This window comes from Otolemur garnettii, unplaced genomic scaffold (assembly GCF_000181295.1).
Source record: "Otolemur garnettii isolate 467f Iridium unplaced genomic scaffold, OtoGar3 scaffold00119, whole genome shotgun sequence".
NCBI classification, from domain to species: Eukaryota; Metazoa; Chordata; class Mammalia; order Primates; family Galagidae; genus Otolemur; species Otolemur garnettii.
The window spans coordinates 6004405-6031692 of NW_003852514.1; the positions used below are offsets into that span (position 1 = coordinate 6004405).

Here is a 27288-nt window from a genome sequence, read left to right on the forward strand (position 1 = left end):
AAGCGAGTCTCCTGCCTCAGCCTCCCAAGTAGCTGGGACTACAGGCGCCCGCCACAACGCCTGGCCATTTTTTGGTTGCAGCCATCATTGTTGTTAGGCGGGTCCGGGCTGGGGATTTGAACCCGCCACCTTAGGTGTATGTGTCTGGCACCTTAGCCGCTTGAGCCACAGGCGCCGAGCCTGCCATTAACAGTTTTTTAAGTTGAGTATCTGCTGAACTCTGGTAATGAGATAAACTTAGGAAGTGAGAGGTCAAGCAAGAAGGCCAGGATCACACAGGATTTAGTAACAGTGAAGACTGGGCTGTACCCAAATGATAAGGAAGCCATATAGCATCTCAGACAGGGACTTGGTTTGTTTTGTTTTTTGAGACAGTTTGACTATGTCATCCTCAGTGGAGTAATGTGGCATCACAGCTCACAACCACCTCAGACTCTTGGGCTTCAGTGATTATCTTGTCTCAGCCTCCCAAGTAGCTGGGACTACAGGTGCCTGCCACAATGCCTTCGTATTTTTTGTTGCAGCTGTCATTGTTGTTTAGCTGGCCCAGGCTGAGTTCGAACTCGCCAGCCTCAGTGTACAGCTGGTGCTGTAACCACTGTGCTACGGGCACCAAGCCTCATATAGGGACTTGTAAACTAAGAAGTGAACGTTCTGTATTGGGGGGGGGGGATCTGGGGCTCCCAGAATTGCTCAACAGTTTAGGAATGGGGCAGTGAACCACTCACCTTGCTGCACAGTAGATGGGGGTGGGCTAATTGGTCGTGCAGTGACCAATGTGGAGACAGGTCATGGACTATGTGCAGTGGTGTCTCACATTGCATCCCATCTTTTTGGAGAGCTAAGATTGTTCTCATTCCTCTACTCAGCCCACTTCCCTTCTCTATGTGGATGCACATAGTTTTTCCTTCTCTTTAGAGAAATATCACACCCCTATGTTTGAATATAGTCCTTGGTGTTTCTGGCAAAGTGTGTTCCACCCATTTGTTGGAAAAGCTCCAGGCAAGGGGCAGCAATGAGGGCAGGAGCTGTGTCAGCAAAGCTGTTCGCAAGAGGCATTGATGCTGCTGCCCTGAACACACTTTGCCCACTGAGCACCTGCATGGCAGGCTTATTGGATTAGCAGTGCAAGCAGGGGGGTTCTGTCTGCTCTGAGTTTTTTAAGTAAAGTGAATATCTGGTACGGTTTCCACTGAGTTCTGATCTCTTCTGACCAATTTTGAAAGGTTGGCAAATACTAGCCTAGGACCCCACCTATCAATTCTCAGAAATTCTCCTGGTTTCTGAAGTAACACGGGAGAGAGTATTAACAATTAGGCTTTTGTCAGTATGAGAAACTCAGCAGACACAGAACTCCACCTAAATAGTCCCAGGATGGTGGGATTTATCATCAGATAATGCGTGCACATAGAGCTTCTTATGAATGCAACAAAAATATTGAGATGGTGGGTTAGTAATTATTTTTATTTAAAATTTTAAAAATTAATTTTAGAACAATTTCTTTTTTTTTTCTTTTTAGAGACATAGTCTCACTTTATTGTTCTCAGTAGAGTACCATGATGTGACAGCTCACAGCAACCTCCAGCTCTTAGGCTTAGGTGATTCTCTTGCCTCAGCCTCCCAAGTGGCTGGGACTGTAGGCACCTGCCACAACACCCAGCTAGTTTTTTGTTGCAGCTTGGCCGGCCCCAGGTTCAAACACACCACCCTCGGTATATGGGGCCAGCACTCTACTCACTTAGCCACAGGCGTTGCCCTTAGAACAATGTCTTGATTAGATATGGGTTATGTTTCATAATTGTGCAGGTAATTGATGGCTAGACCAGAAATACCTTTTTCAACAAAATTTTACTTTGAGGGTCAGTTTTCAGGTAAATCCCCAGAAGCACATCTTAATTGGTGCCAGATTGTACTGTAGACCCCATTTTTTCTTGGGAAAGAGAGTTGAGAGTTCCAACATGAATTCTCTTGAACATATATTTCCCATCACCCACACTCCGTAGTGAGGTTCCTTGGCACCAAAACCACAAACGAGTCGAATCAGACACCTAGTGAGGTTCAGTGGATTCCTTTTACCAAACCTTGCTTAATTAGACAAAGGTTGATTTGCAGACTTAACTAAGATGTTCTATTTTTGCTTTAGGGTTTGCATTCTATGTTAGTCATCCATTCCTTGTTTAGTTTGGGTTAAGGAGAGAAAGTTTTCAGCCCAAGATGCAAAAGGTTCCTGGTAACGTTTACCTTCAAATTTCTCTTATCTTTCAAATAGGGCATTTGAGTTAGATCCCCACTTAAAAATGCCATTGTCTGTGGTTTCTATATAAATTCTATAGTATAACTTCTCATATAGACAAAAAATGATTGAGATGTACTTTAATGTGAGATTTAAACATAAGGTGAATTAAAAACATTCTTTAAATAAACAGGAGGAAAGTGTTTACCATTGATGTTTACAAATTCCTCCTATTACTTTTAGGAAATGAACTTGAGTTAAGTAGTTAAAAAGTCAATTTAAAAGTCCAAAAATAAGGCAGAATTTCAGCTACTTAAATGAATTCTTAACTCTCCTACAACTTGTAGGAATCATTAACAGTACAATAAACAATGACAACATTCCCCCATGTCACCCTGACCTTCTAGAGCTCTCTGGTTTGCTCCCTTGATGGCTGAGAATAAGCTAAAATAGAGTTGATTTTTTTAATCAACTTTCATAATTTCAGGGTGATTGAGAATGCAGCGTGCTGTACTGCAGGTAACTGAGGAGCTGGAAATGAGACTGCCTGAGTGACTCAGGAGGGCACAACTGAGCCCAGCACATACCTACAGTACGGGGTTGAAATCATGGAGGAATATCAGGTCACCCTTGAGAGAAGTGAGGCCTGGACCAAGCAGATATTATATCTTAGAGAGGGTTCTTTGACCGTAGATGCTCAGGAATAGGTAGACCAGCTAGCTCATGATGTCACATCCCTGCCTCAGAGCACTCAAGTGCAGAAAATCTCTGTGCTTTCTATAAATTGTGACAATCAGAATATCTTCTCTTTTTCTCTTCTTTGGTTTGTGTCTTTTGTTCGCCTTTTATTTTAAAAACACAAAGTACAGATAGAAATAAAAGCATCCACATACTGAGTACCCAGAATGTAAATATTATACCACATTGCCTTTAATTTTTTTTTTTTTAATTTGTGTCTGGCTAAGCTTTTCCATTTATGTATTTATTTATTTATTGCCGTGTTTTTTGGCTGGGGCCAGGTTTGAACCCACCACCTCCTGTATATGGGGCTGGCACCCTACTCCTTTGAACCACAGGTGCTACCCCTTAAATTGTATTTTAATGAGAATGAGCATTTGAGGTACCCTTTGAGGCCTTCCCCTGTGTGGGTCTTTTTCTGACTGCTCTCGAGTGGTCAACATACATTGTGGAGCTCCATGGGCCCACAGTGGAGCACATGCTGCAATGGGCACATGCTGATGACTACTTGACACGGTCTCATGTCTTGATTCTACAATCAAGAATGAAGGAGAAAGGCAAGATTCTTCATCCTTGTCCTGAGCAAAGCATTGAAACTCTTGTACAGGACTTATGTGTTCTGTTGTCCTAAGAGTCACTTGGCTCTAAGATCTTCATAGATCATGCTGTTGTACCTTAGGGGAAAGAGACAGAGCTTTACCTAGAGTGCCTCCACCAGCATGAGAGTCTAGAGAGCAGGTCTGCTTGTTAGGGTCATTTCTGATTCAGAATTCTTACCATCGCTTCAAAGGAAGTGCTCAGCCATCAGCCCCTCTTTGTATCCCTGTTGCCACCTGCCTTCCTGACCCCATCCTTCAGGTCCACGCACCCAGGCAACAAAGGGTCAGGAACACACTTTGTGTATCCAGATAGACATCTTGATCTTCACCACTGGTCAAGAAAGCTTTTGGTATGGTAGAAATCAAGTGAAAAGTTTACAGGTGGAGGGAAATGGGTAGTCTGCAGGTATAGCTGTGGCTTTGGGGTTATTTTCAGCTAAGCTACCAAGCTCTTCTGTTCTAGTTTTCCTTCTTGTGAAGGTACACCAAGGACCCTGTCCATTCTTTAGAATTCTTCAGAATCTTAGGATTTAGAGTCTAATGTACTGCCTGAATCTAGTCCTCAGAAATGACTGCTCTAAAAATGAGGCTTTTCCACTTTCTTTTCCTCAGTTTTTCATCCCACAGTAGTTTAGATTGGGTATACGCAACTTTCCAGAAGAGCGCTGTGTCAGCCACTTCTTGAGGGTAGGCAGATGAGGAACTCTCAAACGCCTGATGACTAACCAGTGTCAGGGCAGCTGGCCCCCCTACTTCTGATTTGTCTCATTCCAGCTGTTCTATGCACAATTTCCATGTTTAACAAAATAGCTCTCATGAATTCATCCCCTGACCACATAACCTACCCACTTCTCCTTTGGTGTGTGTGTCTCTGTGATAGTGTTTATGTTTTATCTATTTCTGCAGTAATGGTGTAGGATTTTGGTGTTTTGGGTGTTTTTAAACTAACTCTCACCTGTCTTTTTCCTTCTGCGCTCACCCATGCTACCCCACTCTGCTTCTCAGATCTTGCAGTTTTCAAGGAACGACTTCGAATGCTAACAGTAGGAGGTATGAAAATAATGAGCTTTTCACCTTTCCAGAGTTGAGGACTTCATTTCAATAGGATGTGCAGCTTTTCCTAGCATGCAGTTTGGGGAAAGTTGATGAAACTTCTGCCAAGTGTTTTTAAGTTTGTTAATTGTTTTGAAATATGTTTTTGAGCTACTTACATGGTGTCATTTTGTTTCTGTCCATTTTGTGTTCTGAAGAGCATTTTTCATTTTCACTTGTGCTTCACCATTGCTTCACTATGACTTCCATCTTCGCATAGCTCTCACCTTCAGCTTCTACTGTAGCCAGCTGGCAACGTGAGGCCACGTTCAGCTCTGCATGGTGGTTTTTCCTATGCTCCAGCTTGACTGGACTCTGGATTCTTCCAGATTGTGCTTACTTAGCATTTTGGACACTTATTTCCAAAATGTTACATGTTTGAAGGATAACTGAAGTTTTAGTAAAAACTTGCCAGTAATCCTTGATGCCCCTTGCTTCTGAGCAGACCACCTTTGCAGAATCCAGAGTTGAGGTGCTGGGGAATCATCTGCCTGTTATCATCCACCTTGGTGGCCAATTTTTTCCTTTCACTCTGACTTCTTTAAGCAATTCTCTTTTTCCTCCATCTTACTCATAATACTTGTGAGACTCTAATTTAAATTTTATTTTGAGATCATTGTTGATTCATAGGCAGTTGTGAGAAATTGCAGAGAGATCTTATGCCCTTTGGCCAATCTCCCCAATAGTGACATCTTGTGAAGTTGTAGTACATTGTACCAGACACTGCATTTACTCTGAGTATCTGTCACCACAAGGATCCCTCATGTTTTGCCACATCTATTTATAGTCACATCTATTCCCTGCTGTCCCAATCATCACATTTAACCCTGGCAACCACTGTTGTGTTCTTTGTCATTTCAGGAATGTTATACACGTGGAATCATTTTGGGACTGACGTTTTGCAACCAGCATAATTTTTTTAGAGATTATTCCAGGTTGTCGGTTGTGTATCAATAGTGGAGTATTTTCCCTGGTGTAGTAGTACTATAATTGTTTTAACCATTCATCTGTTGTAGGACTAGATTATTTTTATGCCACACCTAATTGAGTCTTGCAGAGCAAACTTTTTTAATTTTGATGATGTCCAGTTTATCAGTTTTCTTTTTATGGATCACAATTAGTGTTCAGTCTGTGAACTCTTTCAAAGATTTTCTCCTACATATTTTTCTAAAGGTTTTATTTCCAAAAGTTTTGCCTTGTATTTCATTGGTTTTTTATGTTTAAATCTAGGATCCATTTGAGTAAATTTCTATATGGGTTATGAACTTTATATCAAGATTCTTTTACTGTTATGTTTTGCCTGTGAATGTCTAGTTGTTTTGGCACCATTAGCTTAAAATTCTGTCCTTCTTTCACTGAGTTGCCTTTGCACTTTCCTCAAAAATTAGCTGAACTGGGCGGCACCTGTGGCTCAAAGAAATAGGGCACCGGCCCCCTATGCCGGAGGTGGTGGGTTCAAACCCAGCCCTGGCCAAAAAAAAAAAAAAATTAGCAGAACTTATTTATGTGGGCCTATGTCTCAGTGTTCTATCTATTTCTGGATTTTCTATTCTTATTTGTATGTCTGTCCTTCCATAAGTACCACGCTATATTGATTACTGTAGTTTTTGAACTTTATGTTCTATTTTCAAAATTGCTTTTGACTAGTTTAGGACCTTTTTCTTTCTATATAAATTTGAGAATAAACATGTCTCCATCTACATAAGATCTTGCTGACCTGTTTTTTGTTTTAGATTTTTTTGTGGGTTTTTTTTTTTTTTTTTTTGAGACAATCTCACTCTGTCCCCCTGAGTAGAGTGCCATGGCATCCTCATAGCTCACAGCAACCTTAGTCTCTTGGCCTCACACAATCCTCTTGCCTCAGCCTCCCAAGTATCTGAGACTACAGGCACTCACCACAATGCCTGGCTAGTTTTTTTTTTTTTTTTATTAGAGCTGGGGTATTTCTCCTGCTTAGGCTGATCTCAGACTTGTGTGCTAGAGGATCCTACCTGCCTTGGCCTCTCAGAATACTAAGATTATAGGTGCAAGCCACTGCACCCAGCCTTTGTGTTTGTTTTTGAGATAGAATCTTATTTTGTTGCCCAGGCTGGAGCATAGTGGTACCATCATAGCCCAATGCAACCTCAAATTCCTGGTTCAAGCATTCTTCCCATATCAGCCTCCCAAAGTGCTAGAATTGTGGGTATGAACAACTGTCACTGGCCACCTTGCTGACATTGTGATCAAGTTTTTACTGTGTTTCCATCCAATCCATAAGCATAGTACATCTCTTCATTTATTTAGCTCGTCTTTGAGTTCATTCATTACCTTTTTGTAGTTCTTAGCATTAGGTTCCACATGTGTTTTGTGAGATTTACACTTAAGTATTATTTCCTTTTAATTTTGGTGTCCATATATTCATTGGTAGTATATAGAAATGCAGTTGATATTTGTGTTTATGTTTTATCCTGAGACTTTGATAAACTTACTGATTCTAGGACTATTTTTATAGATTCCTCAAGATTTTCTATATAAACAGTTATCTGAAAATAGGAAATTATTCCTTTTTAGTCTGTGTGTGTTTTTATTTCCTTTTTTTTGCCTTATTGGAGTAGTTACTACTTTTAATACCATGTTAAATAAAAGTGGTGAGTGAGAGTGGCCAGGTGTGGTGGCTCAGGCCTATAATCCTAGCGCTCTGGGAGACTGAACTGAGAGGATCACTTGAGTTCAGGAATTTAAGACCAGCCTGAACAAGAGCGAAAACCCTTTTCTGCTAAAAACAGAAAAATGGGCCAGGCATTGTGCTAGGCACCTGTAGTTCCAGCTACTTGGGAGGCTGACACAGAAGGATCACTTGAACCCAGGAGTTTGAGGTTACTGTGAGCTACCTTTTGGGGGGAGGAACACATTCATAAGAGGGACTTTGCCTGACCAGTGTAGTTAGTGTAACCTGGTTCTCTGTACCCTCAATGAATTCCCAACAATTAAAAAAAAAAATGGTGATGAGAGTAGATATCTTTATGTCTTTTTTTTTTTTTTTTTTTTTGAGGCAGAGTCTCACTCTATTGCCCTGGGTAGAAAGTTGTGATATCATCATAGCTCACAATAACCTCAGACTCTCGGATTCAAGCAGTCCTCCTATATCAGGCTCTCAAGTAGTTGTGACTACAGGCACCCACCACCACACCTGACTGATTTTTTTCTATTTTTAGTAGAGACTGAGTGTTACTCAGCTCAAGCTGGTCTCAAACTCCTGAGCTGAAACATCCCAAAGTGCTAGGATTACAGGTGTGAGCCACTGAACCCTGCCTTATACCATTTTCTTAGGGTAAAAGTATTCATTCTTTCACCATTAAGTATAATCTAGCTGCAGATATTTTTTATAGATGCTGTTTATCAAGTTGAGGATATTCTCCTCTATTCCTATTTTTATGATAGTTTTTATTATATGAATAGGTATTGAATTTTGTCCAGCTTTTTCTTACAACTCTGGATATGATCATATGATCTTTCTTTAATATAGAAGGTTTAAAGATAATGTAGTAGATTTTATTGATCAAGCTTTAAATATTCAACCAACTAGAAATACTGGGATAAACCCTTTTTGTTCAAAGTGTATAATCCTGTTTATATATTGCTATAGCTATATATTTTGTAGTTTTCTTTTGTACTTTGTCTGCTTTTGTTATCAAGATAGTTCTGTCTTCATAAAATGAATTGAGAAGTGTTCCTCCTATTCTGTTTTCTGGAAGAGATTGTATAATTTGGTGTTAATGTTTCTTTAAACATTTGATGGCTCGGCGCCTGTGGCTCAAGTGGCTAAAGCGCCAGCCACATACACCTAAGGTGGCGCGTTTGAATCCAGCCCAGGCCCACCAAACAACAATGACGGCTGCAACCAAAAAAAAATAAAATTAAAATAGCCATGCGTTGTGGTGGGCGCCTATGGTCCCAGCTACTTGGGAGGCGGAGGCAGGCGACTCACTTGAGCCCAGGAGTTGGAGGTTGCTGTGAGCTGTGATGCCATAGCACTCTACCCAGGGGGACAGCTCTGTCTCAAAAAAATAATAATAAAACATTTGATAAGATTTTTCAGCAAAACCATCTCCTAGATTTCTTTTTCAAGAGCTTTTTATTTATTGGATTTCCTTGTTAGTCATTCTTAACTGTTCAAATTATCTGTTTCTACTGGGTAATGGTAGTTTGTGTTTTTCTAGCAACGGTTTATTTCACCTAAGTTGTTAGATGTATATTGTCATTCATAGTGTTCCCTTATTATCTTTCTGATATCTGGAATCCTGATTTGTTCCTGATATTGATGGGGTTTGTACTCTTTTGTTGTTGTTGTTTTTGTCAGTCTGGCAAAAGGTTTTTTTCAATGTCATTGATCTTTTCAAAGAACCAGCATCTTGTTTCATTGATTTTTCTCTTGTTTTGCTGTCTTCAACCCAATTGATTTCTGCTGTTCATTATTTTCTTTCTTTTGTCTATTGGTTTTTGCTTGTGGATTTTGCCTTTTTCTAGGTTTTTGGAGTAGGAACTTAGATTATTGATTATTAGAAACTTTCTCTTTTTTCTGATGTATGCATTTGCTGCTATGAATATTCATCTTGGTACTGCTTTAGGTGTCTCACCAAATTTGATATATTGTCATATTTTCTTTTTTTTTTTATTAAGTCATAGCTGTGTACATTAATACTATCATGGGGTACAGTGGGTTGTTTCTATATACAGTTTGGAATACTTTCATCCAACTAGTTAACATAGCCTTCATGTCATTTTCTTAGTTGTTGTGTTAACACATTTATATTCTACATTTAGTAAGATTCATATGTACCCTTATAGGATAAATCATAGGCATGATCCCACCAATCACCCTCCCTCCACCCATCTTCCCCCCTCTCCTCCCCTCCCTTTTTCCTTTCCCCATATTCTTGGGCTAAAATTGGGTTATAGAATAGTAGGGCTGAGTACATTGGATACTTTTGGAATACTATGCAGCCATAAAGAAAGATGGAAACTTGACCACATTCATGTTTACATGGATGGAGCTGGAAAATATTCTTCTTAGCAAAGTATCTCAAGAGTGGAAGAAAAAGTATCCAATGTATTGTTATCTTTTCATTTTCATTCAGTTTGACTTTTTTTGTTTCTTATTTAGTTTCTTATTGAGAGACTTTCTGTTACCTTTCTATTAATTCTTTCTTGTTTGGTTTTATTGTGATTGTAGAATGCACTTAGTGTAATTTCTGCTAAGTTTGTTGATTTTTTTTTTTTTTTAGTGGCCCAGTATATTGTATGTTTTGGTGTATGTTCCATGAGTACTTGAAAAGAATGCTGTTGTTGAGACGAGTGTTATGTAAATATCAATTATGTGCTTTTGGTTGGTTGCCAAGTTCTTCTTTGTCCTTGACGGTTTTCTGTCTAGTGTTTCAATCAGTTGTTGAGAGAGGGGCATTGATGTCTTCAACTATAAATGTGCAATTTGTCTTTCTGTTTTAGTCTGTCAGGTTTTGGTTCACATATTTTGCAGCTCTGTGGTACAGGAGTGCTATGTTCCATAGCATACATCAGAAAAAGAGAAGGTCTCTAATAATCAGTAATCTAAGTTCCTACTCCAAAAACCTAGAAAAATGTAATGTTAATGTTCCTTTAAAGTCTATTTTATTTGGGTGGTGCCTATAGCTCAAAGGAGTAGGGTGCCATCCCCATATGCCAGAGGTGGCAGGTTCAAACTGAGCCCCAGCCAAATAAATAAATAAATAAATAAATAAAGTCTATTTTATTCAATATTAATATATAGCTATTGCTACTTTCATTTGACTAATGTTTTTACATGATATATTTTTCCATATTTTTACTTCCATCCTGCTTATATCATATTTGAAGTGAGTTTCTTAGAGATAAGCATCTAGTTGGGGGGTTTTTTAATCCACTTCATCTGTCTCTTTGGCATATTTAGATCATTTATATTTAATATATTTGTTGATTTGCTGCCATTTTCTTCCTTCTTTTCTATTCATTTCTTTGCTTTCATTTTCCTGTCCCCCATTGGATTGTAAATCCATATATTAAAATTTTATCTTTATGTATAGTATTTTTGAGTATATCCTCTTGTATAGCTTTTTTAGTGCTTGCTGTAGGTATTATTACATTATGTAGATATAACTTGTCGCAATCTGTTGGTCTTATCACTTACACAGTTCAAGTTAAGTGTGTAACCTTACCTCTGTTTATCTCTTTATCCTTCTCCATTTATAATGTAATTGTCTTAAAAAGTTTCTCTAAATACACGTAGAAACACATCAGACACTATTATAAATTTGCTTCAGCCATCAAACATAATTTAGAAGACCCAGAGGAGATTGAGAGTCTCTTATATTTATCCAGATTTTTGCTTTTCATAATCTTTCCTGGTGTTCTAAGATTCCTTCTTCTATTGTTTCCTTTCTATTTAGAGAACTTCCTTTGGCCATTCTTTTAGGGTAGGTCTGTTAGTGACAAACTTAATTTTCATTCCTCTGAGAATCTTTTTTTATTTCCCCTTCATTCCTGTAAGATACTTTTGGTGATACAGGATTCTGGTTAGACAAAATCCTTTTCTTTAGGTCTTGGAAAGTGGTATGCCACTCCTTCTGGCCTCTGGTTTCTAATGAGAAATCCTCTGTCATTCAAATCATTTTATCCCCATAGTCAAGGTGTCATTTTACAATGGCTGTGTTCAACATTTTTGTTTTTAATTTTCAGAAGCTTAATTGTGATGTGTTTTGGCATACATTTCTTTGAGTTCTTTGAGCATATCCAGTGGATTCACTTGGCTTCTTGAATCTCTGGGTTTGGGTATTTTGCCATATTTGAGAACTTTTATTTATTTATTTATTTATTTTTATTTATTTATTTATTTATTTTGAGACAGAGCCTCAAGCCGTCACTCTGGGTAGAGTGCATTGGCATCACAGCTCTCAGCAACCTCCAATTCCTAGGCTCAAGCGATTCTCCTGCCTCTGCCTCCCAAGTACCTGGGACTACAGGTGCCTGCCACAGTGTCCAGCTATTTTTTGGTTGCAGCCGTCATTGTTTGGCAGGCGGGGCTGGCTTCGAACCCACCAGCTCAGGTGTATGTGGTTGGTGCCTTACCTGCTTGAGCCACAGGCGCCAAGCCAATATTTGAGAACTTTTAAGCCAAGTAACTTCTTTCTCCTACTTCTGAAATTTCACTCACATGTATTAAATATCTTGTTGTAGGCCAGGCACAGTAGCTCACGCTTGTAGTCCTAGCATTCTGGGAGGCCGAGGTGGGGGGATTGCCTGAGTTTACAAGTTCAAGACTAGCCTGAGCAAAAGCAAGACCCAGTCTCTACTGAAAAAAAAAAGAAAGAAAGAAAAACTGAGGCAAAAGGATTGCTTAAGCCCAAGAGTTGGAGGTTGCTATGAGCTGTGATGCCACGGCACTTTACCCAGGGTGACAGCTTGAGATTCTGTCTCAAAAAAAAAAAAAAATCTTGTTATAGTCTAGTATCTGCATATGTCTGAGGCTGTGCTCAGTTTTTTCCTTTCTTTCAGAATGGTTAATTTCTATTGTTCTGTCTTAAGATTCATTGATTCTCTGCCCTTTCATTCTGCCATTAAGCCTATCCATTAAAATTCTTTTTTTTTTTTTCAATACTTGTTTGGCCCTTCAGTTTTTTGCTGAGGCTTTGTATTCCATTATTCACTTTGTCTCCATTGTGTTCATAGTTGCTCCTTGAAATTGTTTTATGATGGCTCCATCTCTGTTATCATGGTTATATCTGTTGATTACCCTCTCTTATTCAGTCTGAGATACTCTTTATTGTTGTTATAAATATTTTATTGAAACCAAGACTTTGGGGACACATTATGATAGTCAGGATCTCATTTAAATCTTCTGTTATAGCAGACTATATCTGGACACTACTATCTGGTAGAAAGGGGAGGGCACCATCTTGTTACTACAGTTGGGATGGAAGTCCTGGTTCCCCTCATGTCTCCACTAGTATTAGGGTAGTGGGAGGGGTCTGATGGATTACCTCCCATAGAGGAGGACATTTTGGCCTCCCCTTTGGGTCTTACCTAAAATCTCAAAGATGAGTTTGGGGCTTGGACTCATTATAGCCTGGTGAGAGTGGGTGTGGGGCCTCAGTATTTTTTGTGGTATTTGGCTGGAGTAGAGCAATTACTTACTATCTAAAAGGTTTTTTATCTTTTTGGGGGGCAGGGGGGACAGAGTCTCACTGTGTTGCCCTCGGTAGAGTGCTGTGGCATCACAGCTTAGCTCAACCTCAAACTCTTGGGCTTAAGCAATTCTCTTGCCTAGCCTCCCAAGTGGCTGGGATTACAGGCACCCACCACAACCGCCCTGGCCAGGTTCGAACCTGCCAGCCCCAGTGTATGTGGCCATTGCCCTAACCACTGAGCTACAGGTGTTGAGCCAAGGTTTTTTATCTTGATAGGCTATCCTTTTGCTGGTCCTTTGGATAGAGAGCAGCTTTTGTCGGGGTTTCGACATCAAATGCACTTCTTATAGTTTGGGGTTTGCTGTTTTTTTTGCTCTCAAGTCTGGGGCATTAGCAGCAACGAGAAAACCCAGGGAACTCTCCACTGTAGTTTTCCTTAAGACCTCCCTGACTGGTCTGCATTCTTTTTTCTATCTTTCAGGGTTGTCTTATGTTTATTTTACTTACTATGTCTAAGGTTTTTAGTTGTACTTTCAGCAGGAGGAAGAGGGAAAAAATGTCTGCCTTTCCCAAAGCATACATCTGAAGATTTCTCAAACGTCTAAAAGCACTAGACGTGGCAGATAGTTCTGAGGCTCAACAGTATAGCCTAAGAACTGTGAATTTGAGGTGATAGACATGAAAAGCCTAACGATGTCTGCAGGCCTATACTTCACAGCATTGTCATGCTGAAAGATAACGAACAGTATACAGTTCTCATATACAGAGATATACCTGACTAGTTAATGCCACAGTTGAAATATTTTCTAACAAAATGTACATTAATTGGATCCTCTGGTCCACTGGCCTGAATTTTTTCATTAACTCATTTCATTTCTCAAAAGTGATTTTGTTTTTCCTTCATAAATACCATAGGGCTGTTGCCCCAAAGCTTGGGCTGTAAATGACAAAAGTCACATGCTTTACCTAGGCCCAGGTGATTGCTATGTTCTTATTATTGACAGACTAACAGGAAAAATGGGTGAGTAGCTCAAAGCTTCTACTGCCACCCTTCAGCTTTAAAAAGCCAGATTTTCTTTTATTTTAATAAAACAAAGCTTGGAAAACACAGTTTGCTTTTAAGACTTAAAACTTACCTACAGCATTAGATAAATAAAAGCTATAGCTCCCAAACCCAGCTTGAATCAGAGTTACTTGGGCAGAATCCTGGGCCCACTTTCAGACTGATTCAATACCAGAATTGGAGCTTGGAAACATACATTTTTACAAATCTCTCAAGGGACCTGAATACACAGTTGCATTGGCAAACTACTATATTAATTCCATAGTGGACCCTTATGTCTCACGGTGGCTCTTATTTACACTTAATTTGGCCAGGAAACAATGAGAATATTGCATCTTGTCTAGTTAGATGTTGGAAACTTTGTAGAATACTTATTTACAGGTTCACTTTTCATTCCTGGAGCCTGAGAAAATGCTGGTGTAAGATTTTCAAGTGCTAGTGACTCTTGAACTGTGCTCTTTGCTCTACTCTAAGTGATGTATTATGTCAGGGTAAGTGCCAAACCCAAAAAAGAACATACGGTGTCATTTACCAGTCTTCCCCTTTGACTATTATTGCAAGATGAAACAAACTTAATGCCAAAGAAAGCCCTTCCATCGTTACTCTTTATCAGTTTGAAAAATGTTTTAAGATAAAGGGGGGCATCTTCCTCATAGCTAGTGCTCCAGAGAACATTAGTGATTACTTAGTTCTTGAGGAGTTACTGGATTGGGAAGAAGGGAGAGTTAGATCTGTGGCTGCCAAGTATTGCCTGTAGAATGGGCTTAGAAAGTGTAGTTTGGGAATTTCAGGAGAAGAGGACCACCCTTAATCAGAGGCCAGAGGCTATTTGCACACTGTTCTGCTGCCCACTGTTGGACCCCTGTCCAGCAGCTCTCTAACAGACTGCTTGGCTACTGGTAAACTGTTCCTTCCTCACTTTTTAGTCCCCCAGCCTTTTCTCATTCACCATGTTTATATATGATCTGCTATTCTATTATCAGTTCCTCATTTTCTTCTTTAATTCTCTCCTTAACTATTTTTATTTGATTTTTTAGTTGACCTAACCCCATGGCTTTTCATGGCCTTCTCTTCCCTTGCCCAAAATTGTTTTTTATCTTTGGGACCTTGAAAAAATTAGTCTCTACATTATGAATAACTAATGAGCTGAACTAATAATATGCCTTAAATTAGCCAGTAATGTTCTTAGCTTAATTTATTGCTAAAATTTATGTTTCTGGCTGTAAAATATTACCTATTTTCACATATGTCAGGGATTTTTTATATAGTTTTCTTTTTCTCATTTTGCTCCCCTGGGGAGTTCCTTCCCCGTTCCATAAACTGTGATTCCCTGCATGGCTGTTCCCTATCTCTCCTCATCTTGCTTGTCCTGCCCACATCACCCTGCAGGATTCTACGGTCTGGATGAATCTGACCTTGACAAGGTCTTCCACTTGCCTACCACGACTTTCATCGGAGGACAGGAGTCAGCACTTCCTCTGCGGGAAATCATTCGTCGGCTAGAGGTAAGAACATGGTACAGTTTCCAGAAAAGTTATTGAACTTGCTCAGAACCTGTTAGCAGGATGGCCTTAAGACTAGATTCTTCTTTTTTTTTTTTCTTGGCCCTATTCTTTTAAAGATTGTGAGAGAGAACTTTTTCTTTTGCTGTTTTGTAGATAGAAACGTATGTTTTTGTGATCAGTCACAGAGAGTGATACAAAATTCTGTTTTCAAATCCAGGTGAGGGTTTATATCAGATGTATGGCATTCCCCGGAAAGTCAGCTCTGACGAACAGGTCCCAAGCCAGGAATTATTCCTTGCATAGCCAAGTGCTAGGGCTCCTCCCCTCTCTCCCTCCGTTCTGCTCTAACTTAGGCTTTACTTCCTTTTTCCCTCTCCTTTCTGGACTTTGTTAGTGCTGAGCATACCAGGGAACTCTTTTTCATGCATACACACATTATAGATAGCAGATAAGAGACATCGCTTTGGGGTTAGGTAGCCTGTGTCTCTAGTCTTTCCATCCTGGGCAAATTGTAGCCTCCCTTAGTAGAAGGGTAACTTTGATATCCATTCCAGAAGGAAGAATGCATGTAATGATAGGTCCATGACAAGTGTTAGCTATTACTAGTACGTACTACTGCTCGTGGAAGATAAAACAGCCTAAGAAAATACTCTGGAATGGAGCCCCTGAAAATTGAATGTACTGGGGCAGCACCTATTGCTCACTGAGTAGGGCACCAGCCCCATATACCAAGGGTGGTGGGTTCAAACCCGGCCCTGGCCAGACTGCAACAACCAAAAAATAGCTGGGCATTGTGGCGGGTGCCTGTAGTCCCAGCTACTCGGGATGCTGAGGCATGAGAATCACCTAAGCCTAACAGCTGGAGGTTGCTGTGAGCTGTGATGCCACAGCACTCTACCGAGGGCAACAAAATCAGACTCTGTCTCTTAAAAAAAGAAAAGCAACATAGTGAGACTCTGTTTTAAAACATTGAATGTACAGATTGTCTGGACTCTGCCTATCATGCAGACTCTGAATCTGTAGGTAGCACCTGACAGTTCCCAGCAAGTTCGTGTTGAACCACACTGGCCACAGTACTCTCTGAGGCTATCTTCTCATGGCTGGACATTAGAACCTTGTGGGGAGCTTTCAGAAACCTCAGTTACCAAATCACAGCCCAGGTCCCAAAAGTCAGAATCCCCTGCCACTCCACGTACGAGCCCTTGCTGTTTTTGCTGGTGAGGTTTAACTTGAAATTCTCTTGTTGATGGTTCAACACTTGCCTACAGAGTGGCAGGAAAAGATCTGAGTGTTAGATGGTGGCATTTTCTGCAGTTAGTGACAAGTACACTAAATATCCTACAGTGTGGTCAGCATCTCAACCTGAAGCTGCTTTACTACCTGCATTCCTCACTTCTGGGCTTATGGGAGAGAAGGGGTAGAGATTGGACCTATGGCTTGGTGCCTGTGGCTCAGGTGCCTAAGGTACCAGCCATATACACCTGAGCTGGCAGGTTCAAATCCAGACCAGCCCGCCAAACAAAAATGACGGCTGCAACCAAAAATAGCTGGGCATTGTGGCGGACACCTATAGTCCCAGCTACTTGAGAGGAAGAGGCGAGAGAATCGCTTGAGCCCAGGAGTTGGGGGTTGCTATGAGCTGTGATGCCACAGCACTCTACCCAGGGCTACAGCTTCAGTCTCTGTCTCAGAAAAAAAAAGAAAGAAAAGAAACTGGACCTATGTGTCAGCATAAGAAGGAGAGGTCAGCAGGCAAGGGTGGTCAGTGAGAAGGCGTGATCAGGGTTAATCCTTCCTGGCATCTTTATCTGCACCAGCATCACCACACTAGCCATAACCTCCAGTTCTGCCCTGTTCCTCATGGGAGCCACTAGCCACCTGTCGCTACTGAGCACTTGTAATGTGCCATATATCTGGCTAACTTTTAAATATATACATTTATATTTAAATATAAATATAAAAGTTTAAGTATATATATATATATATATATATTTTTTTTTTTTTTTTTAAGAGACAGAGTCTTAAGCTGTCATCCTGGGTAGAGTGCCGTGGCATCATAGCTCACAGCAACCTCAAACTTTTGGGTTTAAGTGATCCTCTTGCCTCAGCTTCCCAAGTAGCTGGGATTACCCGCCACAACACCTGGCTATTTTTTGAGACAGGGTCTAACTCTGCTCAAGCTGGTCTCCAACACATGAGCTCAGGGAAGTCCACCTTCCTCAGCCTCCCAGAGTGCTAAGATTATAGGCATAAGCCACTGCACCCAGCCCAATAACTTTTAAATATTTAAAAGATAATATGTTTGCTATATTGAGTCAAAGAGGAAAATTAATCTCATCTGTTATTGTAAGGAAAACTTAAATTGCATGTGGTTCACATTATGTTTCTGTTGGATACTGTGTTGTAGAAGTTCTCGTGGTATTGGCCCTGCCCCCACATTACTTAGCTGCTTGTGTGTCTCTCCCCACTCCCTCAGTGCATTTCCTATATCTGATCCTGTTAGGGCAGCTATCTCACGAGACCAGCCTGCACAGCCCCCTTTACCTCAGAGGAGCCCCATTGGGGAGCCCAGCAGCTCATTATTAAGCTGTCTCACTGGAAAGCTCCCCTAGGGTTGCCATCTCCATAGCAGGCCACAATGTCTCCTCTCAGGGGCCCCTTCAGCACCTTTCTTCCCAAAGAGCAGAATCAGGGCAGGGGTGGTAATGTACCTTGTGGCTAACTTCCTCTCTGAATCTTGAGTCCCAAGTAGTCCTGATTTTGTCATGTGAAGGGATTTAGAACCTACAGCATGTTAAAGATCTGCCTCCCTTTCAACCCAGTTGATGTTAGAGCCCTGGAGTTGGCTCTTATTGTCTGGGACAGTTGGACCTGGACCCCACAAGGCATAACCACTCCTGTCCCCAGAGTCACCCAGGCATAGAAGATCCTGTTGTCACAATAGTTTACAGACATTTGCATAAACTCCTCAGCATCTTGCCTGATAGTGGTACTTGACACCATATGTGTGTATGTTAGATTGGCATAATCAGCTACAATTTAAGCCTTTAGTCACATGACACAGTGGTCAACTTAGAGCTCTTTAAAACATTAAAGGAAATGACCTCTTGGCTTCCTGAAATTTGTCTCTTTAGAGAGAGAAACCCAGTTCCTAAAACTTGCTCCCCTTTCTCCTTGAAATATAGCCAAGAACAGGAAAAACAAAACATGATGCAGGGGCTAGTAACTATATCTTCAATTTAATAGCCAACATCATGTGGATAATGTTGGAGAGGTACTGATTTCTAGAGGTTTTAACTGAACAGTTTCCAGTGAGCTTTTAATTTTTCAATAATGAGAATTCTGCCCCCATCAAGTATAAAAAGGCACAGGGCCTGCAGGTAGAGCCTTGGCAGCATAGTTCTGCTGCCTCTGCATTCGTGGACAGCAGCAGTGATGAAAGGAAGATTCCTTCTCTCCCCAGCAAGTCACTTAGGACTAGGACAGCAAAGAGTAGACAGGAAGCTAGTCACTGGGTTGGCAACTCTGACGTGGACCCAAGGGACGGTGGGTCGTCTTTGTTCATATGAATAGCCATGCTGAGCCATGCCTTCTTGAACAGGTGTCTACAGAAATATGCTTTCTTCTGCTTGTTGGTCAGGCACTGTGGTTCCCTAAATGTCTGTAAAAGGAGATATTATTGGCTATAATACTAGGGACAGGGAGCTAATGCACACTGTGCACTGTGCACTTTTTGTGCATCCAGTTTAAAAGTTTTATCGTCATTGATGTCATTAGGAAGTATGATTTACTGTTGTCCTAGTCCATTTTGTGTTGCTATGAAGAAATATCTAAGGCTGAGTATAGTGAAAAAAGTTATATGTCTCATGATTCTGATGGTTGGAAAACTCATGATTGGGTATCTGCATCTGGTGAGAGCTTCAGGCTGCTTCTGCTTAGGTGGAGGGGAGCACGCAGAGATCATGTAGTCAGAGAGGAAGCAAGGGGTGGGCAGGTGCCAGGCTGTTTTTAGCAACCAGTTCTTGGAAATAATAGAGTGAAAACTCACCTCTGAGGGAGGGCATTAATCTGTTCATGAGGGATCTGTCCAGAGCAAAACACCTCCCGTTAGACCCCACCACCTCCAGCACTGGGGATGAAATTTCATCCTGAGGTTTGGATGTTCCCTCCAAATCTGCTATGGAATACCTTAAATACCAGGATCTTTCCCAATAGGATTTTCTCTTTCCCAATAGCAGACTTTCCTTCTGTTGACTAGGATGATAACTAGCATATTTCAGTTAACCGTAATTTTGGGTTCAGGCAAAGTTTGCTTTGTTTCATGGTCATGTGGCCTGTGTGTAGGAAGACCCACACCCCACCCCCATCCCGCTGAGAACAGAGACTTGATCTCAGATCTGGAAATTCCTTTAACTGCCCTGACAGTTGTCTATTGTGAAAACCAGATGGGGTCACGGACAGGAGGTGCTGAGCAGGACTTAATGCTCTGAGTACTCTGGCAGTAGTGACTGCTATACAGACAGTTAAAGTTGTTTCCAGGGTCTTTAAAGTGTCTCTGTGGCCACAGCGGGGCCCATTTCCTTTTTACTCTAGCTAACTTGGAGTGTGCTTTTAGACCCTCATTCTGGTCCTCCAGGACGCTGTGCAGATTGAGCCCTGAGCCTCTGCAGCATGGATTTCTGAGAGCCCAGAGCCTCCTCTCAGAAATCTTTCTCTTCTTTTCTCGGTTGTCTCCTCTTCTCCTGAGCCTTGGGGTGTGGACCCAGTAAAGGAAATACTCGTCTGCTCAGGACCCTTACTTTAGTCATGTGGGCAATCCTGCTTGTTTGTTGCTGAGAACAACATTTATTAAAAAGTAGGAGTCATTTATTAAAAAGTAGGAGTTGTCCAGGTACAGTGGTTCATATTTATAATCCTAGCACTTTGGGAGACCATGGTGGGAGGATTGCTTAAGGCCAGGAGTTAAAAAGACCAGGTAGGGCAACATACTAATATTCTCTACCAAAAAAACAGGAAAATTAGCTGTGCCTGGTGGCACACACCTGTAGTCCCAGCACTGGGAAGTCTGAGCCAAGCTGATCACTTGAGCCCAAGAGTTTGAGGTTGCAATGAGCTATGATGACACCACTCCACTTTAGCCCAGACAACAGAGAGAGACCCTGTCTCCAAAATAAAGGTAGAAGTTAAAAATTGTGCAAATCTTAAATGGCCTTTGAGCCCATGGCAGCACATGGGCCTTCTTGATAGGGACGGTAGGCACAGGTCTGACTTGAGGACAGCCTGCCTTTCCTGGAGAGGGACTCAGTCCCACAGCTGATATGGCCTATGTTTTTTTGCTATGAAAGTAATGGAGTGGTACTAGGGTTGTTTCTTGGCCTGGCCTCTGGAGGGCAGGAGGTTCTCGTGAGTGATCCAGGTTCTTGAAGGGAATACTTCGTGGCCCTGTGAGGAAAGCCTTGGCCTGCCACCCCCTCCATTTCTGTTTCCTTGGTTACCTGGCTCAGGTGGAATTGAGAAGGAACCTCCTCCCCCCCCCCCCCGCCCTGCCCTGCCCTGCCCTGCCCCTCTCCTACCGTCTGGCTGAATGGGCATTCAGCCAACTTGGTTAGAAGTCCCCTTGCCTATGTGTGTCTGTGGAATAGATGGCCTACTGCCAGCACATCGGGGTGGAATTCATGTTCATCAATGACCTGGAGCAGTGCCAGTGGATCCGGCAGAAGTTTGAAACCCCCGGGATCATGCAGTTCACCAATGAGGAGAAGCGGACCCTGCTAGCCAGGCTTGTGCGATCTACCAGGTATGAGTCTGGCCCAGGGTCATAGGGCATATGCTCCCAGGGAAGCAATGGCCCCAAGTGTATTATTTGGGCCTGTGTGCATCCACACACATGTGAAGAGCCACCACTAAGCAAGTACAATCAGCCTCTGAGAGTCTCCTGTTGTCATTCAGGAGAGTATGACTTTAGGACTGGCCCTGGTGACATAACTCTTCAAGGTGGCTTGTTCCCCATGCAGATTTGAGGAGTTTCTGCAGCGGAAATGGTCCTCCGAGAAGCGCTTTGGTCTGGAAGGCTGTGAGGTGCTGATCCCTGCCCTTAAGACCATCATTGACAAGTCGAGTGAGAATGGAGTGGACTACGTGATCATGGGCATGCCTCACAGGTACTGCCAGGAACATGCCCTACTGGTGTTCTGCCGTGCCTGTGGGCTGCAAAAGAGGCACCAGGCTGGGGCCCTGGGTGAGCAACCATTGTTGCTCAACAGAGCACCTCTGTTGCCAGTTGTGAACCTGGACTCATTGAATATGTGAGGGTGTCTTGTTTTGCAGAGGGTTCTCAAATCCTCTGCTTCTGGAGGACTCCGCAGAGTCGCTGTCACAGCTAAGGCCGCATATGGTTTCACACTGGCATTTGACCTTACATTGCATTTTTATAATAGCTAAACCCTGATGCTCTTGTCAGGGTCTGACCTGGAAGGAAAGCTGTTTCCTTAACATTGAAAGGGAGGCCAAGATCTCAGGACTCAGGGTGGGGCACAGGGAGGCAGGAGGGGCTGAAGAAGCCACGGGCACATAGTATTTCTGCACTTTCTGTTGCCCACTACGTTATGGCCTTGGGTGCTGAGCAGGCAGGGTCCCACTTATGCTCACATCAGCTCGGGGTCACAGCTATTCTTAGAGAAGAAGCACTATGTCTTGGGAAAGGGGAGGGGCTGACGGCAACTTTTCCTGCTGTTTAAGAGCCTAACCCAGGCTCTGCTCACCCCACTTCCCCTGATATGTCTCAGGGGGCGTCTGAATGTGCTTGCGAATGTCATCAGGAAGGAGCTGGAGCAGATTTTCTGTCAGTTCGATTCAAAGCTGGAGGCAGCTGATGAGGTAAGGCACCCATGTAGAGATACACTCAGCATATTCTCAGCCTACACAAGGCCCCTTGGCTGCACTTGTTTCTCGGAACCACTTACCAGGGGCTCCATTCTTCTGTACCATTTATGGGTTTCCTTCCTTGGAAGAATTTCAACATTGGAACAAGGGAAGTGGCAGTGTCTCATCTCTCAGTCAGAGGCCCAGCAGCCCCACAGTCCTCTGGGCACGAGGATGTCCCCTCTGGCCAAGGAGATGAATGTCTCCCTATGTCCTGGGTAGGAGTGAATCTGGGCAAAGGAATTCCCATCCTTTAATGGCAAGGTCCAAAATGTAGACATCCTATATAAAAGCACTGTCATGGAGAGTGTGCATCTCCCTGACCTGGACTCAACATTTACCCCATCAGGGCTCTGGAGATGTGAAGTATCACCTGGGCATGTATCACCGGAGGATCAACCGTGTGACTGACAGGAACATCACCTTGTCCCTGGTGGCCAACCCTTCCCACCTTGAGGCTGCAGACCCTGTGGTGATGGGCAAGACTAAAGCTGAACAGTTTTACTGCGGGGACACCGAAGGGAAAAAGGTAAGGCCCTGGGAGAGAGGCCTGTGAGGCAGGTCCCTCTGGCCCCACATTGCAACATGGGGCTCCAGTTGTTGATGCAGCCCAGAGCCCATGTGGTACAATTCTGGAGTTTAACAAAATATTCTAAACAAACTTAAAAGACTAACAATAGTAAAATAGTCCTGCTTATAAATATGCCTTCTTTCAAAGTTGTAATTGCCAGAACTAGATGTGGAATTTGCCTTTGCTGTCATATGTCTATAGAGGAGCCAGATTTGCAATTACTGTTGGTGCACAAAGAGGTATTTCCACTGAAAAAGAGGAGAATCTTTGTGAGGAAAAGTGTAATTAAGCCTGAAGCAGAAATTGGGCACTGAGAAATATCAGGAGAAACGGGCTCGCTGCTAGCTGGGGTAGGAGATGACAATTCCGTAAGAGATGGAGTCACAGGGACAGGTTCCAAATGTGAGAGGGGTCCTGCTTCAGCATTTCCAGTTGTGCCACAGTCAATCGTGAGTTAAAGACTGCACCAGGGGGCGGTGCCTGTGTCTTATGGGTAGGGCACCGGCCCCATATACCGAGGGTGGCAGGTTCAAACCCACCCCGGCCTGCTAAAATGGCAATGACAACTACAACAACAATAACAAAAAAAAAGCTGGCATTGTGGTAGACACCTATTGTCCCAGCTACTCAGGGGGCTGAGGCAAGAGAATCTCGTGTAAGCCCAAGAGTTGGAGGTTGCAAATCTGCATGTAGCCAGTTCTGGGCTGTCAGTCCCTTTGTTTTCATGTCCACACACTGTGTGGTCACATGCTTGCCCTTGCCTTGATGCGGACAGCTGCCAGTTCCTCTTTCTGAGCTTCCTCCTTATTTTGCCCCAAGCCCTTACATGTCCTCAGCCAGATCAGCAGCAGGCTCAGCCTTCTGCCTGTTCTTGCTACTTTGACACCCTTGGATTTCTGTTAAATCCAGAATTCAGGGAGCTGCAGTGTGTGTTACATAACTCCCAGCATTCAAGAAAAGTTACATACTTTCTATAAGTGCAGCTGGGGTCATACCACAACCTCATGTGTAATTGTGAACACTGACTGCTTAGTGTTAATGTGGCCTTTGGGCTGTTTGTCCATGAAAGCATGTACTCACTGCAACAGTGCAACCTACAGCAAGGAGAACCTGCCCCTGCCAGAGACATGTGTCAGGCTACAAGGGTCATGCCATCAGACACAAGGAAATTCCTCACATCTGTGAGAGGAGATTTCTGTAGCCAGCTACTTCTCTGTAGTATGACAAGGCAGTAGCAATATGATGTCACCAGAAGCTCAGGGAAAATCTCAGGATGAGGAGACTAACTCCAAGTGTCCATCATCAGAAGACTGCGATTGTACTAAAAAGTATCTGCAGGAAGAAATGACACACTGTGGGGATCAGGGAAAAGATGAAATATCAGTGGTTTCTACAGTCAACAAGGCAGCCAATCTGGGCATTGTGTCAGAGCTGTACAGGAGACCCTGAGCAAACCAGATGCATGTGCCCATGTCCTTTTGTTCTAATGAACATCCATCACATTCACCAAAAGGCAAGACATGTGTGGTTCCATTTTTTAAAAATTCTAGGTTTTGTCTCTGACAAGGAAATCATGGACCGGACCCTCCCTTGCAAGGAAGACTTCACACGTTAGTGAGGACCAGGGTGGTTGGTGATGACAACTCAGGGAGGCGCAGGTCAGCAGGCCCATAGGCAGTGTTATATCAGCTTGCTCAGTCACAGTGCCCAGTTGTTCGGCCACACGCCTGTCTAGATGTTGGTTGCTGTGAAGGCATTTTTTAGATGGTTAGCATTTAAGCCAGTGGGCTTTAAGTAAAGCACATGACCCACCACAATATAGGTGGGCTTCATCCCATCAGTTCAAGGACTTTGAAAAAAAGATTGAGATCCCCAAAGAAGAAGGAATTCTGCTGGTCATCCAAAGATGACCTTTTTACTCAAGCCACAACATCAGGTCCTCCCTTGGTTCCAGCCCAATTCTTTAAAAAATAATCATTTTCTCTCTCCTTACCCTACCATCCTATTACTGCTTCCCTCTGGAGAACCCTGAAACAGAGTTTGGAGAAGCATAGGCTGTGTATCCAAGGAGTAGAGGTGCGAAGGGCTCTCCTATTTGGTGCACGGGACACTGAGCAAGTAGGTAAACGTGTCTAAAGAGATGAGAACAGAGTGTGTCACAGCTGTGGGAGATATTTATAGGTATGAAAGGAGGTGGCTTAGGAAAGTGTTGAATTGGAATTTGAAGGTATCAGTATGAACTCATAGTTTTATTACATATACACAATCACAGAAATAGCCCCGTGTGTGTGTGCATGTATATGCACACATGTTTTCTAGCTGTATCTTGAATGGGCCTAGAAATGATGATATCCTAGTAGCAGTGAACACACAAATATTGGTCTTAAATCCCATTGTCTGTTAGAGTAACCCAGGATCCTTAGAGAAACAGCTGATTCCAAGGCTGAGCAGGGACAGCATAACATAAGGTTGCAATGCTCTGTTGTGCCAGAAGGCAGGGAATGCTCATGATGACCTGTCCAGAGGACACAGGAGGCTGCTGGGAGGAGCTCCCTCCCCCATTTTTGGAACAATGTGAGCCTCAAAATAACCAGCGATATTGATGAGTTACATAGAAACTATCAAATAAAATAGGAACTATGAGTCTCTGTTAATACAAATATATAAATGGGACAGGAGGGAAAGTTCTTCCTTGCAGAGAATAGCACCTAATAAATGTAGGAGAAACAAAAATTGGTGTTTGCCATCTATCAGCCATCCAAAGGGCTAATTTAGGTGCCCTTGTCAGTGATGCTACGGCTGGAGTGGAGGTTTGAGAAGAAACAGAATATATTTTCCTTTTTTTTTTTTTTTGTTTGGAAACAGAGTCTCACTTTGTTGCCCTCGGTAAAGTGCTATGGCATCACAGCTTACAGCAACTTCAAACTCTTGGGCTCAAGCAGTTCTCTTATCTCACCCTCCCAAGAAGCTGGGACTACAGGCGCCGGTTTTAGCAACAAGATCTTGCTCTGGCTCAGGCTGGTCTTGAACTTGTGAGCTCAGGCAATGCAGAGTACTAGGATTAGAGGCATGAGCTACCACACCTAGCCCAGAATCTAAAGTTTCTCCTCACAAAATATTACCACTGTACTCATTGCCAAGGAGAAAATGGTGAGTTATAGGGAGAATGGCAGACACTGGCCTATCTAGGTGACCAGAGTTTACCTGAGCTAATGCAGTGTGTCCTTCCCAAATGAGTACCCAAGGCTTGTCAGAGTGTGAAGATGGGAAGATGAGGAGCCGCTGCAGATGGGAGGAGCTGAAGAGACGTGGCAGCCAGTGCATCCTTCCCCCATGGAGTCTAGGCTCAGTGGCTGAGCCAGTGCCGCTCCTGGAGAGGAAGGTCTAAGTGATCTTGTTGGAGAGAAACCCATGGAGAAATTGGGTCTGTGGCTGTCTTTCACTCGCTCAAAACAGACAATGACAGGAGGATGACAGAGTACATATGTGTGGAAAAGACACACCAGGGAACTAGCAAATTGAGCTGGGAGGAGGGTCCTGGGGGTCCTTTCTCCTTTTTGTCTGTCTTTAAAATTATCTAAAACAAATTATTTTTTGAAAGAAATCATGACACAACTTCCTCTCTTTGCCTTGTAACCTTGGTATTAGGACATGTTGGATTTAGGGATCTCCTTTGGTGTCTTCAGGTCATGTCCATCCTGCTGCATGGAGATGCCGCGTTTGCTGGCCAAGGCATTGTCTATGAGACCTTCCACCTCAGCGACCTGCCATCCTACACAACTCATGGCACGGTGCATGTGGTCGTCAACAACCAGGTACCTTGCACCAGACAGAGGGTTTGCCACTTATGGTTGTTACTTAGAACATCTCTGAATCAGCACATTCATTATTTTCTTATTATAAAAATATGTTGTAAAAACTTGTACAATACAGAAAACATTTTGCAGAGACAGTCTCATTTTATCGCCCTCACTAGAGTGCCATGGCTTCACAGCTTGCAGCAACCTCCAATTCCTGGGCTTAGGCAATTCACTTGCCTCAGCCTCCTGAGTAGCTGGGACTACAGGCATCCACCACAATGCCCAGCTACTTTTTTTGTTGCAGTTGTCATTGCTTAGCAGGCCTGGTTCAAACCAGCCTGCCTTGGTGTATGTGGCCAGTGCCCTAACCCCTGAGCTACAGGCACTGCTCTAGTTGTCATTGTTTGGCAGGCCCTGGACAGGTTCGAACCCACCAGCCCCAGTGTATGTGGCTGGCACCCTAGCTGCTGAGCCATGAAATATTTTATAAAATAAAAATTTAAATGCGGGTTATAAAAATTATGAATATATAATTAAATTATAGTACATCTAAGTGGTGAAGAATGTTATGAAGCCTTTAAATTTT

General features: G+C 42.7%; 1 protein-coding gene across 3 annotated transcripts in view; it reads left to right on the top strand.

The window, feature by feature from the left end:
• The window catches only part of OGDH (oxoglutarate dehydrogenase), a 90709-nt gene that overhangs the window by 46936 nt on the left and 16485 nt on the right, over window positions 1-27288 (top strand). For all 3 annotated transcript variants that reach the window (XM_023517739.1, XM_012809972.2, XM_023517740.1), the window contains 6 exons: window positions 15295-15410; window positions 21053-21207; window positions 21425-21571; window positions 22196-22286; window positions 22681-22860; window positions 26589-26717. In XM_023517739.1, the coding sequence (XP_023373507.1) occupies window positions 15295-15410; window positions 21053-21207; window positions 21425-21571; window positions 22196-22286; window positions 22681-22860; window positions 26589-26717 (818 nt within the window). The remainder of the gene's footprint in view (window positions 1-15294; window positions 15411-21052; window positions 21208-21424; window positions 21572-22195; window positions 22287-22680; window positions 22861-26588; window positions 26718-27288) is intronic.